General features: G+C 43.5%; 2 protein-coding genes and 1 pseudogene across 2 annotated transcripts; all 3 read right to left on the bottom strand.

Annotated features, from left to right (window-relative positions):
• Positions 1-2,210: 2,210 nt before the first annotated feature.
• On the bottom strand, positions 2,211-4,175 carry LOC133002452 (tripartite motif-containing protein 16-like). The gene has a single exon (XM_061072276.1). It carries the CDS (start codon positions 4,173-4,175, stop codon positions 2,493-2,495), a length of 1,683 nt encoding a protein of 560 aa, XP_060928259.1. The 3' UTR covers positions 2,211-2,492.
• Positions 4,176-7,548: 3,373 nt separating this feature from the next.
• Positions 7,549-8,211, bottom strand: LOC133001292 (E3 ubiquitin/ISG15 ligase TRIM25-like; the record flags this gene model as incomplete). The annotated part of the gene is made up of 1 exon (XM_061070834.1): positions 7,549-8,211. A coding segment is annotated over exon 1 (663 nt), but the record flags the coding sequence as incomplete, so codon positions are not given.
• Positions 8,212-14,062: 5,851 nt separating this feature from the next.
• Positions 14,063-15,748, bottom strand: LOC133001440 (tripartite motif-containing protein 16-like; annotated as a pseudogene).
• Positions 15,749-16,805: the final 1,057 nt, after the last annotated feature.

Genomic DNA, 16,805 nt, shown 5'->3' with positions numbered 1-16,805 from the left:
TTTGTTTATTTATTTCACCCTCACTGTATAACCGTAATACACATGCGTTTAATATTTATCCCTGCACTTCTTTTCTTAGACCGTCGCACTGTTTGTATTTTGTATTGTTTTTGTGACTGTTTGTATTGTATTGTTTTGTTTTGCACATTGAGAGCCACTTTACCGAGTCAAATTCCCTGTTTGTGCAAACTTACTTGGCCAATAAACCTGATTCTGATACTCGTCTATAAATGTAAACAAGAGTTATTAAACAGTCTGACACTAACCACTTCCGCTCGACTCTTTCACAGTTAAACGCTTCATCCGCTTCATTTCCCCTCATCGTTCCTTCTCCGATAAATTAAAATGTTAATGATCAACACTATTTAAGTATTTTATTATGAATTCCTCTGCTAATTATGTAACTTAGAAAGTAGTAAACGTCGCTGCCACAACCCAGCAGTGTGGGGACAAAATTTCAAAACTTAATGAATTAAGCTACATATTCTTTATGGAGTGAGAAGAGGTAACAACTTTTTTGCTTTGTAAAGGGAAAATTGACAAAGTTTTGTCTCATTTTGTCTCATTCTTTCATTCGATCTGTTATTATGAGGTGAGGAGAGCTTTATTGTGAAGGGAAAGTCTCCTCTCTCTCTCTCTCTCTCTCTCTCTCTCTCTCTCTCTCTCTCTCTCTCTCTCTCTCTCTCTCTCTCTCTCTCTCTCTTTCTTTCTCTTTTTAAATTCTGTGTGGGTGTGTGACATGTTTTTTTTGTGTAAAATATGATATGATCGAAGTGTTATTTATTACATTTATTTCATGAAATGATTTAAATAAAAGTTAACTTAAAAGTCTCTCTCTCTCTCTGCAGGTTTGCAGATGTTCCATAAGTTTTAAACTACTGTATATTGCTCCCCATGATGTCTCTTTTTGGAAATTCCCAATAAACTTCTCCAATAAATACAAACATGTTAATGATCAACACTATCAAAGTATTTTATTATGAATTCATCTGCTAATTATGTATCTTAGAAAGTAGTAAAAGTCGCTGCCAGAACCCAGCAGTGTGGGGAAAAATCTAAACTTAATGATTTCATCTACATATTCGAAAAGGAGTGAGAAGAAGTAAACACTTTTTTACCTTGTTCCTTTTAAAGGGAAAATTGCCATAAGTTGAATAATTAAACTTTTGTCTCATATTTTCATTCAATCTGTTATTCAGAGATGAGGAGAGCTTTATTCTGAAGGGAAGGTCTCCAACCAACATTATAGGAGACAGATCAACATCATTCTTTAAGATCTTTAGTTCCTCTCTCTCTCAGTTGCTCTGACTAAGTTGCTGAGGGCCCTTGATGAAAGGTTGGGCTTCCTTCCATGGCCTGGCAGGTTTGCAGATCTTCCATAAGTTTTAAACTTCCGTACAATGCTCCAAATGATGTCTCTTTTTGGAAATCTTCTTCTACCCAAGGCCCTTCAGGTGTGATGAAATAATCTCCTCTCTCAGCTTTGGTGGAAGCTCCTTTGTCTTTCCCATGATGCAACTCACCTTAAATACCTTCATGGGGGGGGGGGGTTATATATGCATCACAACTGAAGCAAATGAAGGATCATTATAGAGTTCCTAAAGGCTTAATTATGTTTCAACTCCACTTTAGGACAAAAAAACTGTCAGACACCTTTAAAAACAACAATATTATATCGGGGTTGAATAATTGTGACATGGCTATCTTAACAAAATATACTCTTACACACAAATACTACATCATGCATTTTCTGTGTTGATTTTCTGTTTCACTCGAATCATAAAGAAGTCATCCGAAGCAGAAACTTGCTCTTTGAAAAAACTTTATTTGAAAAATTCTTAAAATCTTTGTCGTTGAATATTTCTGATTGCAACTGTTCATACATCCTACTGTCACGGCTGTAAAAAGTTAGCCTACTGTATACAAATGGACATGGCATTAACATGAACATGGCTTAAACTGTAACAAGTAATCAACATGCTAGGTAACGACAAAGACGTTCAACAACAACACAAAGTCATAGGTTTACTTTTCTGGCAGACAATGTTCCCAACGCGTTGCATCCAGGCTCCAGCTGAGCTCGGTTCCCTGTTACAGGCTAACTTCTGCAAAAAAAGAGTCAACATTTCCAAAATTCCTGAATTTAACTTCCCATGGAAAGTTTCCAGAAAGTTTGCAGAAATGTTCCGCCCCTTTGCAACAATTATCGATACAGGTTCTAAAACATCACAAACCGGATTTGTACATTGATTTATAAAACAACAGCAACATTAGTTCTTTCAAACACATTCATGTCAGTGTAATTATAGATTTCTGTCTTTACAAAGTGAGAACTGAATATGTGTGATAAAGGAAGGTCGTGTTTGATTGACAGCTGATCTCTGTGCGGAGCAGAAACGTCACCACGATGAACTTTGATCAACAAAAATGGAGACAAAAGAAGTTAAAGATTTACACACAGAATCTGAATCACTGCTGTTAATGACTCGAGTCTATTTGAGTTTACAAAACTCAGCTGTGGCTCCAGGATAATAAATCCCAACTCCAGCATAGAGAGGCTGAGTGAATGTGGTCTGGACTTTGTGGAGGAGAGTCATGGTGTCAGAGACGCTGTAGAAGGACAGAACACCTGCACTGTGGTCCAGGTACACTCCTACTCTGGAGGACTCAGGACCTGACACTGGAGTCCTGATGCTGTTGTAATGAAAGAAAAAACTGTTTCCATAACAAGATAATGACCAAGATTTATCATTGTATCCAAATAAACGTTCATGTGAGTTTCCTGCTCTGCTGATATTCTTGTATGCGACTGCTACACGAACTGCTCCTCCCACCTTCACCTCCACCTCCACCTCCCAGTAACAACGTCCAGTCACACTCTCACTACTCAGGCCCTGACACCAATAAGTGAATCTGTCTGGGTGATCAGAATAAGACTGTTCTTCACTCATAAGTCTTACTTTTCTGTTTCCCTCAGATAATAACATACGTCTGTGTGCTGTGTTTGGATCCAGTGTGATTTCCTGTGAATATCTTAATAAGTCAGCTCTGGTCTTGGGCTCTGGTTGTGGCAGTAAAACATCCACTTGAGACACAATCTGTAAAATCTCTGTCTCTGTCTCACTCAGAATGTCCTGTAGTCGACCTCTGACCTGGGACACAGCTGCTGTCACGTCCTCAAAGTTCCTCAGAGGACGGATTCTGATGCTGGATGAGTGTGTAGATTCACTGAGTGGTGACAGGGAGGGGTAGTTGTGTAGAAACTGGTTGTGGTCCTCTGTGTCTGAGAGCTGCTTCAGTTCATGGTCTTTCCTCTTCAGCTCAGTGATCTCCTGCTCCAGTCTCTCCTGAAGCTCTCTGACTCGACTCACTTCAGTTTCCTGCTGGGATCTGATCTGCTGCTTCACATCAGAGCTTCTTTTCTCCAGCAGATGGATCAGCTCAGTGAAGATCTCCTCACTGTCCTCCACTGCTTTATCAGCAGAGCCATTGACGGCCTCCTCCTCCTGTTGAAGCAGCTTCACGTCTTTCTCTGTGTCCTGGACTCTCTGCTTGATTGTTTGTCTCCTCCGCCTGATCTCTCTCTGCCTCTCAGTCCTTTCTGCTGCAGCTGTAACTGTGTCATGGTCTTTATGTTCATCCACAGAGCAGAGATAACAGATACACTGCTGATCAGTGCGGCAGAACATCTTCATCACCTCGTCGTGACGAGAGCAGATGTTCTCCTGGAGCTTCTCCGAGGGCTCCACCAGCTTGTGCTTCTTCAATGGAGCTGACTGAAGATGATGCTGGAGGTGGTTTTCACAATAAGAGGCCAAACAAACCAAACAGGACTTGAGAGCTTTCCGTTTTCTCCCAGTGCAGACATCACAGGCCACATCTTCAGATCCAGCAGAGCAGTAATCAGCAGGAGCAGCTTGGAGTCCAGTCTTCTTCAGCTCCTCCACTAAATCAGCTAACATGGTGTTTTTCTCCAGGACAGGCCTCGGTGTGAAGGTCTGTCTACACTGAGGGCAGCTGTAGCTTCCTCTCTCCTCCCCATTGTCCCAGTGGGTGTTAATACAGCTCTTACAGTAGCTGTGTCCACAGACAGTAGTCACCGGATCCTTCAGTAGATCCAGACAGATCGAACAGGAGAATCTTTCTCTGTCCAGTTGAATTTCTTGCTGCGCCATTTCAGCTGCTGCCAGTGACTGAAGAACAGAATCACTTCCTCTGAACAGAAACAGATCTCTGCTCCTCACCCTCTCGTTCACTCCCTGCAGTGACTCATCTCCCACAGATCCCAGCTTGTTGTTCACTGGTTCTTACACTGACACACCTGTGAAGGGAGGAGACACAGACATGTCCTGACTGGGAGGAGGTGGTTGTGTCTGAGGAAGAAGTTGTTGGTGTTTCAGGATTTACTGCATTGCACAGCGGCCTGTTCTCACCTGGTGTTCAGAGGATATTCACTGAGAGGCAGAGTGTGTTTTACAAAGAATGGAAAACTAACAAAGTAGAATAAAGGTTAAGTTAAGGTTAAGGTCGTCTTTAATGTCCCAGAGGGGCCAGTTGGTTTGTAAACAGTTGTCACACACAACCCATACACATCATAACAATACATACATACACAAAAAGAGCATTAAGAATCCATTAGTCCTTTGTCAAAATACTAAATTATATTAAAATGTGTGTGTGACAAACACCAGAGCTACAGCTGGTTTAAAAGTCTGACCGCTGAGGGGAGAATAATCTGTCTGTCTGTCTGTCTGACTGTCTGTCTGTATGTCTGTGTCTCTCTCTCTCTCTCTCTCTCTCTCTACCTTTTCTTTGCTCTTTCCATCTTTACTTATAGTAGAGGTATTTTGTTCCTGTGTGAGTAATAGTGTCAGGAGCAGCAGTTTAACACGCTGACACGGCATCAAACTGTGTCCGGCTGTGGACTACTCGGTGGAGGAGGTCAGTCTGGCTGTAGGTGAGGTTGTTGGGTATGACAGTGTGAAGTCTGCCTCAGGACTGAACAGCACTGTGGTGGTTTGTCTAGACAGCACAGACAAAACTAACCAGCTACTGGAGAGTGGAGTTGTGATTCAGGGCTCCTTCACACCTGTGTTGTCCCTGGCTGATGCTGTCCAAAAGGTCCTGATCTCTAATGTGCCCCCGTTTCTGAAAAATTAGTTCTTAGAGAAAGAGCTGACAAGACATGGACAGTTAATGTCCCCGATAAAGATGATCCCCATATATTGTCTTTTAGGGGACACGTGTTCATGGTGCTTAAACAGAGTGCGGAAGAATTAAACTTGGTCTTCAGGTTTGAAATTGAGGAATTTAATTACACGCTACATGTTACATCAGGTAAAATGAAGTGTTTTGGCTGTGGGAAAAACAGGTTTGTAGCTGTTCCATAAGTTTCTAACTTCCGTATAATGCTCCCAATGATGTCTCTTTCTGGAAATCTTCTCCTACCCAAGGCCCTTCAGGTGTGATGAAATAATCTCCTCATTCAGCTTTGGTGGAAGCTCCTTTGTCTTTCCCATGATGCAACTCACCTTGAATACCTTCATGTTTGGAGTTTATATACGCATCACACCTGAAGCCAGTGAAGGATCATTATAGAGTTCCCAAAGGCTTAATTATGTTTCAACTCCACTTTAGGACAAAAAAACTGTCAGACACCTTTAAAAACAACAATATTATATCGGGGTTGAATAATTGTGACATGGCTATCTTAACAAAATATACTCTTACACACAAATACTACATCATGCATTTTCTGTGTTGATTTTCTGTATCACTCAACTCATAAAGAAGTCATCCGAAGCAGAATCTTGATCTTTGACAAAACTTTTATTGAAAAATCCTTAAAATCATTGGGGGGGTTGAATATTTCTGATTGCAACTGTACATACATCGTTCTCTCACTGCTGTAAAAGGTTAACCTACTGTACACAAATGAACTTGTAATTAACATGAACATGGCTTCAGTGTAACATGTAATCAACATGCTAGGTAACGACAAAGACGTTCAACAACAACACAAAGTCATAGGTTTACTTTTCTAGCAGACAATGTTCCCAACGAGCTGCATCCAGGCTCCAGCTGAGCTCGGCTCGCCCTGTCTGGTTTCCAACTTCCTTTAAGTTCCCTGTTATAGGCTAACTTTTCCAAAAAAATAGTCAACATTTCCAAAATTCCTGAATTTAACTTCCCATGGAAAGTTTCCAGAAATGTTCCGCCCCTTTGCAACACTAATCAGGATCAATACAGGTTCAAAAACATCACACAACATGATTTCTACATTGATTTAGAAAAAAACAGCAACATTGGTTATTTCAAACACATTCATGTCAGTGTAATTATAGATTTCTGTCTTTACAAAGTGAGAACTAAATATGTGTGATAAAGGAAGGTCAGTGTTTGATTGACAGCTGATCTCTGCGCGGAGCAGGAACGTCACCACGACGAACTTTGATCAACAAACATGTAATCAAAAGAAGTTAAAGATTTAAACACAGAATCTAAATCACTGCTTTTAATGACTCAAGTCTATTTGAGTTTACAGAACTCAGCTGTGGATACAGAACCATAAAACCCCACTCCAGCATAGAGAGGCTGAGTGAATGTGGTCTGGACTCTGTGGAGGAGAGTCATGTTGTCAGAGACTCTGTAGAAGGACAGAACACCTGCACTGTGATCCAGGTACACTCCTACTCTGGAGGACACAGGACCTGACACTCGAGTCCTGATGCTGTTGTAATAAAAGTTATAACTGTTTCCATTACGAGATAATGACCAAGATTTATCATTGTATCCAAATAAACATTCATGTGAGTTTCCTGCTCTGCTGATATTCTTGTATGTGACTGCTACACGAACTTCTCCTCCTACCTTCACCTTCATCTCCACCTCCCAGTAACAACGTCCAGTCAGACTCTCTCTCCTCAGGACCTGAGGCCAATAAGTGAATCTGTCTGGGTGATTAGAATAAGATTGATCTATACTCATATTTGTTACTTTTCTGTTTCCCTCAGATAATAACAGATGTCTGTATGCTGTGTTTAGATCCAGTGTGATTTCCTGTGAATATTTTAAGAAGTCAGCTCTGGTCTCTGGCTCTGGTTGTGGCAGTAAAACATCCACTTGAGACACAATCTGTAAAATATCTGTCTCTGTCTCACTCAGAATGTCCTGTAGTCGACCTCTGAACTGGGACACAGCTGCTGTCACGTCCTCAAAGTACCTCAGAGGACGGATCCTGATGCTGGACGAGTGTGTAGATTCACTGAGTGGTGACAGTGAGGGGTAGTTGTGTAGAAATTGGTTGGGATCCTCTGTGTCTGAGAGCTGCTTCAGTTCATTGTCTTTCCTCTTCATCTCAGTGATCTCCCGCTCCAGTCTCTCCTGAAGCTCTCTGACTCGACTCACTTCAGTGTCCTGCTGGGATCTGATCTGCTGCTTCACATCACAGCTTCTCTTCTCCAGCAGACGGATCAGCTCAGTGAAGATCTCCTCACTGCCCTCCACTGCTTTATCAGCAGAACCATTGACGGCCTCCTCCTCCTGTTGAAGCAGCTTCACCTCTTTCTCTGTGTCCTGGACTCTCTGCTGGATTGTTTGTCTCCTCAGCCCAAGCTCTCTCTGCCTCTCAGTCCTTTCTGCTACAGCTGACACTGTGTTGTGGTCTTTATGTTCATCCACAGAGCAGAGATAACAGATACACTGCTGATCAGTACGGCAGAACATCTTCATCACCTCGTCGTGACGAGAGCAGATATTCTCCTGGAGCTTCTCCGAGGGCTCCACCAGCTTGTGCTTCTTAAATGCAGTTGACTGAAGATGATGCTGGAGGTGTTTTTCACAATAAGAGACCAAACAATTCAAACAGGACTTGAGAGCTTTCAGTTTTCTCCCAGTGCAGACATCACAGGCCACATCTTCAGGTCCAGCATAGCAGAGATCAGCAGGAGCAGCTTGGAGTCCAGTCTTCTTCAGCTCCTCCACTAAATCAGCTAAAATGGTGTTTTTCCCCAGGACAGGCCTCGGTGAGAAGGTCTGTCTACACTGAGGACAGCTGTAGCTTCCTCTCTCCTCCTCTTTGTCCCAGTGGGTGTTAATACAGCTCTTACAGTAGCTGTGTCCACAGACAGTAGACACCGGATCCTTCAGTAGATCCAGACAGATCGGACAGCAGAATCTTTCTCTGTTGAGTTGAACTTCTTGCTGCGCCATTTCAGCTGCTGCCAGTGACTGAAGAACAGTTTCACTTCCTCTGAACAGAAACAGATCTCTGCTCCTCCCCCTCTCGTTCACTCCCTGCAGTGACTCATCTCCCACAGTTCACAGCTTGTTGTTCACTGGTTCTTACACTGACACGCCTGTGAAGGGAGGAGACACAGACATGTCCTGACTGGGAGGAGCTGGTTGTGTTTGAGGAAGAAGTTGTTGGTGTTTCAGGATTTACTGCATTTCCCAGCGGCCTGTTCTCACCTGGTGTTCAGAGGAGATTCAGTGAGAGGCAGAGTGTGTTTTACTTAGAATGGAAAACTAAAAAAGTAGAATAAAGGTTAAGTTAAGGTTAAGGTCGTCTTTACTGTCCCAGAGGGGCCAGTTGGTTTGTAAACAGCTGTCACACACAACCCATACTCATCATAACAATACATACATACACAAAAAAAGCATTAAGAATCCATTAGTCCTATGTCAAATCATAAAATATATTAAAATGTGCTTGTGCCAAAAAACAGAGCTACAGATGGTTTAAAAGTCTGACCGCTGAGGGGAGAATAATCTGTCTGTCTGACTGTCTGTATGTCTGTGTTTCTCTCTTCTCTCTCTCTCTCTCTCTCTCTCTCTCTCTCTCTCTCCCTCTCTCTCTCTCTCTCTCTCTACCTTTTCTTTGCTCTTTCCATCTTTACTTATAGTAGAGGTATTTTGTTCCTGTGTGAGTAATAGTGTCAGGAGCAGCAGTTTAACACGCTGACACGGCATCAAACTGTGTCCGGCTGTGGACTGCTCGGTGGAGGAGGTCAGTCTGGCTGTAGGTGAGGTTGTTGGGTATGACAGTGAAGTCTGCCTCAGGACTGAACAGCACTGTGGTGGTTTGTCTAGACAGCACAGACAAAGCTAACCAGCTACTGGAGAGTGGAGTTGTGATTCAAGGATCCTTCACACCTGTGTTGTCCCCGGCTGATGCTGTCAAAAAGGTCCTGATCTCTAATGTGCCCCCGTTTCTGAAAAATTAGTTCTTAGAGAAAGAGCTGACAAGACATGGACAGTTAATGTCCCCGATAAAGATGATCCCCATGTAAATCTCAAAACCTTAAACATGTTGTCTCTTTTAGGAGACACGTGTTCATGGTGCTAAAAAAGAGTGAGGAAGAATTAAACTTGGTCTTCAGGTTTAAAATTGATGAATTTAATTACACGATGCATGTTACATCAGGTAAAATGAAGTGTTTGGCTGTGGGAAAGAGGGCCACCTCAGCCGAGCTAAGGCCTCTGTTCCAATGGAGCCACACAGCGACACACAAGGTTCACAGGAGAAGAACAGTGAGGACGATTTTTTGATCGAGGAAGATTTTCTTAAACTGTCAACTAAAAGAAAAAGCCCAGAAAACAAAGCAAATAGTGAACAAGCAAAAAAAGGATCAAAGATAAACCCACCATGTTCTTCCTCTCAATCCAAGGACAGTTTGATGAACACACAGGAGAACCTGCAGGTGGATGAAGAGAATCTTTACTCCTTCAACAGAATCCGGACTTTATCTCTTCTGCAAAGGTGAACTGGGGGAAGAGCGAGGCTCTGATGGTTGGAGAGAAGCTGGGGGATCGGTTCAGGCTGCCTGGAGGTCTGGTGTGGAAGAAAGGAGGACTCAAATACCTTGGAGTCTTCCTGGGAGATGAGACCCACATCTGAAAAATTTGGGACATGTCCTACAGAAGGTTAAAGGTCGATTGATAAAATGGAAGTGGCTGTTGCCCAAGATTTCGTACAGAGGCCGGACACTAATAGCAAACAACCTGGTCTCATCTACCCTGTGGCACCGGCTGGCCTGTGTCGATCCTCCACCTTCTCTCCCGGCAGAGGTACAACGGGTTTTAATAGATTTCTTTCTAAGGAGAAGGGGGGCAGGGCCTGTTCCATCTGGCCAGCAGGGGAGCTGCCTTCCGCCTCAAGTTCAACCAGAGATTGCTGACCGGGCAAGGGACAGTCTGTGGAGACCTCAATCCCGGTGCATCCTGCAACATTTATTCTGTTTTTAATGAAAGATACCAAGATAGTCTCACCATCTCTTCCTGGGTTTTACAAGAGTGTTTTTTAAGCCTGGAACCTTTCAAGAAAAGAGCAAAGGCTACAGGGGGACTCCCTGCACTGGCTGCTGTAGGAGCCTGTCCTGTATAAAGGCCGATTTATAGTCGTTTTTTACGCACGCACGCACGCACGCACGCACGCAGCTTCTACGGACTCGTTTTGGTTTATAGTTCCCCTACAGTGGCGCGTGTTGCAACGCAATTCACCGCCAGACCACTAGCCGGAGTAATGTTTTTGTTGAAGTCGGCTCTTCTTCGTGTGTGGCACACGTTTATTGACATCGCCACAGCGGCTCCTCAGAGCCTTTTTCTGGCGGACAAATCCGCCGGTTAGTGACGGGTTATACTAGTGGTCATAGTTTCGGATCTTTTCTGCCAAGTGCTCTTCTATTTGGTCCATATTCGTTCTTCTAAATCTTCCGTGGCTTCCGCAGTTTCCGGGATTGAAACCGGAAATGCGACTCCGGACGGGATGTAGTAAGCAGACCAATCACAAGGTGATGCGTGAGGCTCGCGTCGCTTTGTCGTATAGTCAGAAAAATTGGCTGATGCACGCAAGCCGCAACACGCCCCCCGCAAGTACGCGAGGGGCGTGTTGCGTCGCTCGCGTGCGTGCGTGCGTCCGTAAAAAGCCGAGTATAAATCGGCCTTAAGAACGTTTTAGATCCCCCCCGCTGGGCACAAGGCACCCTGTCCAGAGTGCTGCAGGCTGCGGGAGTCTCCATGCTGGGCCAGGTGGTGGAGCTAGCCGGTCCTCGACCAGAAGACGTCACAGGGCTGGCCAACAAACTGGGGTTAAAATCCGAAAGAACAATGGTGAGGGTACTTGACCACTGGAGGAGGAGACTGGCAGATCAGGACATCTTGCTTTTAAACTCTTTTAAAGATGGGTCCATTTCCCCCAATGCGGAGGACCCTTTCCCCGCCACCTTCCGGGCACTGAATGTAAAAAGGCTGCTCTGGACCTCTGGTGCAGCCGGCTCGACCGGTCTCCCTGGAGAGAGCTTCCGGAAAAACTCTCTATGGACTAATGGTAAAAACTAGGGCTGAACGATTAATTGCATTTGCGACTTAATCGCGATATGATAAAACGCGATTTCCTAATCGCAACGTGCGCGATTATCACGTGCGAACGAGAGTAGCGCACCGGGCTGCCGTCCGCACCCGCAGCCAGAATGCCGCGGGACAACACAACGCCGCTGATCCAGAAGATAACGAAGCAGGCCTGCATCACCTATGTGGCGCTAGCATAGAACGAGCTCATCTCGCTGGTGACCGCGGTGCGGGCGGCGGACCTGAAAATCCCTCCCCGGAAAAGCAAGCCGAGCTCCGGGGCGGCGAGCCGAGCTCCGGGGAGGCGGGGCTCCAGAGCCCCCCGGTCACATACACGCACATCGGCGAGACGGAGGTGTTCAGCATGGGGGTCTTCCTGCTGAGGTCCCGGCGCCTCCGTACTGCTGCAAGACCACCCGGACATGAACGGGATGCGCCAGGTCTTTACAGCGCCTCATGTCTGTTGTGTTGCGGCTCCACACACACTCTGTCTGTTACGTGACTTGTGTTCGAAAGGGTTAAAAACCAAAGTCTGAGGAGTGGGACCATTTCATTAGCTTCAGGAAACTGTTCATACATGCAGTTGTACTGTTTGACTTTGTGGCCTGTGCATTTCTCTGTTTTTTATTTATAACTTTATTTACTTTGATTTTACAAAATATTTTCAAAGTATAGTAGAGGCAAATTCTATGTTTCAGTTGTGTGAAATGTTTCTGACTTGGGAGCAGTAAGACACCTATAATTTTAAATATTATTTAACACTAAATGTATCTAATATTGTGTTGGTCATATTTAAATCATTCATTACGTTTTGTTGGGGAAAAAAATTTGATCAAATAAAAAAATCGCATATTAAATCGCAATCGGAATATTGGGGAAAAAAATCGCAATTAGATTATTTCCCCAAATCGTTCAGCCCTAGTAAAAACCCTTAACAACAAAATCTGAACGAACGTAGTGACAATCCTTGGAGGAGCTATTTTGGTGGAGCCCAAGAAACCGGACCTCAGTGGAGGTCGTTGTATAAACCTTCACTGAGTAAGAGACACGGAGACCTCCAGTGGAGGTTGCTCCACAGCATCATGGCAGTGATCACCTTTGTCTCCATAATCAAGAACACAGTGGAAGACAAATGCCCATTTTGTGGTGTAAAGGAAACTCTCTTACACTGTTTTTATGAGTGTCCCCGTCTTTGTTTCTGTTTTTACAAGTTGTTTTTACCAGTTTTGAAGAGGTTTTTAACAAGCAAGTTTTTATTTATGGTTTTAAATACACTCGCCAACAAAAACACTTAAGCCATCTTTTAAACTTTGTTTTAGGGCAGGCTAGAATGGCCGTGTACATAACCAGGAAGAGGAAGGTAGAGCAGGACGTCCACATTGAGTCGGTTCCTGTCTGTGTCAACATGATTAGATCCAGACTGTTGGTTGATTATAGTTTTTATAAAGCAACAGGTGACCTGGACTCTTTTAATGATCTGTGGTGTTTCCAAAATGATTTATGTTCTGTGACAAATCGAGAACTCGTTTGTGCTGATTATCTTGTGGGATTCTCTTATTTATTTATCTATAGCTAAATGTGTAATTTAATATAATTTATTAGGTGTTTCAATGTGTGTTGTCAAAAAATAGTGCCAAATAAAGATATTTTCAAAATTCAAAACTGTGTGATGAAATAATCTCCTCTCTCAGCTCTGGTGGAAGCTCCTTTGTCTTTCCCAGGATTCAACTCACCATGAATACCTTCATGGGGGGGGTTTATATACTCACCACAGCTGAAGCCAGTGAAGGATCATTATAGAGTTCCCAAAGGCTTAATTATGTTTCAACTCCACTTTAGACCATAAAAACTGTCAGACAGCTTTAAAATCAACAATATTATATTGGGGTTGAATAATTGTGACATGGCTATCTTAACAAAATATACTGTTACACACAAATACTACATCATACATCGTGCATTTTCTGTGTTGATTTTCTGTGTCAGTCAACTCATAAAGAAGTCATCCGAAGCAGAATCTTGCTCTTTGAAAAAACTTTATTTGATAAATCCTTAAAATCTTTGGGGGGGTTGAATATTTCTGATTGCAACTGTACATACATCATATTCTCAGGGCTGTAAAAAGTTAGCCTACTGTATACAAATGAACTTGGCATTAACATGAACATGGCTTCAACATGCTAGGTATTGACAAAGAGGTTCAACAACAACACAAAGTCATAGGTTTACTTTTCTGGCAGACAATGTTCCCTACCAGCTGCATCCAGGCTCCAACTGAACTCGGCTCGCCTTGTCTTGTTTTCAACTTCCTTTAAGTTCCCTGTTATAGGCTAACTTCTGCAAAAAAAGAGTCAACATTTCCAAAATTCCTGAATTTAACTTCCCATGGAAAGTTTCCAGAAATGTTCCGTCCCTTTGTAACACTAATCAGGAAACAGGTTCTAAAACATCATAAACCGGATTTCTACATTGATTTATAAAACAACAGCAACATTAGTTATTTCAAACACATTCATGTCAGTGTAATTATAGATTTCTGTCTTTACAAAGTGAGAACTGAATATGTGTGATAAAGGAAGGTCTGTGTTTGATTGACAGCTGATCTCTTTGCGGAGCAGAAACGTCACCACGAAGAACTTTGATCAACAAACATGGAGACAAAAGAAGTTAAAGATTTAAACACAGAATCTAAATCACTGCTTTTAATGACTCGAGTCTATTTGAGTATACAGAACTCTGCTGTGGATCCAGACCAAACCCCAACTCCAGCATAGAGAGGCTGAGTGAATGTGGTCTGGACTCTGTGGAGGAGAGTCATGGTGTCAGAGACGCTGTAGAAGGACAGAACACCTGCACTGTGATCCAGGTACACTCCTACTCTGGAGGACACAGGACCTGACACTGGAGTCGTGATGCTGTTGTAATGAAAGATATAACTGTTTCTATTACAATATAATGACCAAGATTTATCATTGTATCCAAATACAGATTCAGTTGAGTGTCCTGCTCTGCTGATATTCTTGTTTGCGACTGCTACACGAACTGCTCCTCCTACCTTCACCTCCACCTTCACCTCCACCTCCCAGTAACAATGTCCAGTCAGACTCTCTCTACTCAGGACCTGAGGCCAAACAGTGAATCTGTCTGGGTGATTAGAATAAGACTGTTCTTTTCACATACGTGTTACTTTTCTGTTTCCCTCAGATAATAACAGCTGTCTGTATGCTGTGTTTAGATCCAGTGTGATTTCCTGTGAATATTTTAAGAAGTCAGCTCTGGTCTCTGGCTCTGGTTGTGGTAGTAAAACATCCACTTGAGACACAATCTGTAAAATCTCTGTTTCTGTCTCACTCAGAATGTCCTGTAGTCGACCTCTGACCTGGGACACAGCTGCTGTCACGTCCTCAAAGTTCCTCAGAGGACGGATTCTGATGCTGGATGAGTGTGTAGAGTCACTGAGTGGTGACAGTGAGGGGTAGTTGTGTAGAAACTGGTTGTGATCCTCTGTGTCTGAGAGCTGCTTCAGTTCATGGTCTTTCCTCTTCAGCTCAGTGATCTCCTGCTCCAGTCTCTCCTGAAGCTCTCTGACTCGACTCACTTCAGTTTCCTGCTGGGATCTGATCTGCTGCTTCACATCAGAGCTTCTTTTCTCCAGCAGACGGATCATCTCGGTGAAGATCTCCTGACTGTCCTCCACTGCTTTATCAGCAGAGCCATTGACGGCCTCCTCCTCCTGTTGAAGCAGCTTCACTTCTTTCTCTGTGTCCTGGACTCTCTGCTGGATTGTTTGTCTCCTCAGCCCGAGCTCTCTCTGCCTCTCAGTTCTTTCTGCTGCAGCTGACACTGTGTCGTGGCCTTTATGTTCATCCACAGAGCAGAGATAACAGATACACTGCTGATCAGTGCGGCAGAACATCTTCATCACCTCGTCGTGACGAGAGCAGATGTTCTCCTGGAGCTTCTCCGAGGGCTCCACCAGCTTGTGCTTCTTAAATGCAGCTGACTGAAGATGAGGCTGGAGGTGTTTTTCACAATAAGAGGCCAAACAATTCAAACAGGACTTGAGAGCTTTCAGTTTTCTCCCAGTGCAGACATCACAGGCCACATCTTCAGGTCCAGCATAGCAGTGATCAGCAGGAGCAGCTTGGAGTCCAGTCTTCTTCAGCTCCTCCACTAAATCAGCTAACATGGTGTTTTTCACCAGGACAGGTCTCGGTGTGAAGGTCTGTCTACACTGAGGACAGCTGTAGCTTCCTCTCTCCTCCCCTTTGTCCCAGTGGGTGTTAATACAGCTCTTGCAGTAGCTGTGTCCACAGACATTAGTCACCGGATCCTTCAGTAGATCCACACAGATCGGACAGCAGAATCTTTCTCTGTTCAGTTGAATTTCTTGCTGCGCCATTTCAGCTGCTGCCAGAGACTGTAGAACAGTTTCACTTCCTCTGAACAGAAACAGATCTCTGCTCCTCACCCTCTCGTTCACTCCCTGCAGTGACTCATCTCCCACAGTTCACAGCTTGTTGTTCACTGGTTCTTACACTGACACACCTGTGAAGGGAGGAGACACAGACATGTCCTGACTGGGAGGAGCTGGTTGTGTTTGAGGAAGAAGTTGTTGGTGTTTCAGGATTTACTGCATTTCACAGCGGCCTGTTCTCACCTGGTGTTCAGAGGAGATTCAATGAGAGGCAGAGTGTGTTCTATGAAGAATGAAAAACTAACAAAGTAGAATAAAGGTTAAGTTAAGGTTAAGGTTGTCTTTACTGTCACAGAGGGTCCAGTTGGTTTGTAAACAGTTGTCACACACAACCCATACTCATCATAACAATACATACATACACAAATAAAGCATTAAAAGTCCTATGTCAAATAAATTGTGATTCAAGGATCCTTCACACCTGTGTTGTCCCCGGCTGATCCTGTCAAAAAGGTCCTGATCTCTAATGTTCCCCCGTTTCTGAAAAATGAGCTCTTAGAGAAAGAGCTGACAAGACATGGACAGTTAATGTCCCCGATAAAGATGATCCCCATATATTGTAGATCTCCAAACCTTAAACATCTTGTGTCTTTCAGGAGACGGAGACACAAGATGTGGTGCCTCAAACAAGTTTTATGTTCTGTGAAGAAAGATCAGCTGTTTTTTCGTCATATTTTTGATTGAATATGGTTTGATTTGATGTTTTTTGGAATTTGATACTTTGTAGTATTTGTTTTTTTTCTCTCTCTCTCCCTCTGTCTCTGTCTCTCTCTCTCTTAAGGAACAATCACCATTATATCAGGGCAAAATGACTATCAACAATATGAAAAAAAATTAATCATCTTTAATTATAACATGAAGACGAGTATACAAGTGTTATTTTTTTATTATATACAAGGACAAAACTGAATCATGGTTGAAATCATGTATTTCCTTCTTCCAGAGCTGAGCCTTCCATGGCTGTTTTTGGCGGGAAGTGTGA

The sequence above is a fragment of the Limanda limanda genome, chromosome 5, assembly GCF_963576545.1.
Source record: "Limanda limanda chromosome 5, fLimLim1.1, whole genome shotgun sequence".
Classification (NCBI taxonomy): domain Eukaryota; kingdom Metazoa; phylum Chordata; class Actinopteri; order Pleuronectiformes; family Pleuronectidae; genus Limanda; species Limanda limanda.
This window is presented reverse-complemented; position numbering and strand designations above follow the sequence as displayed.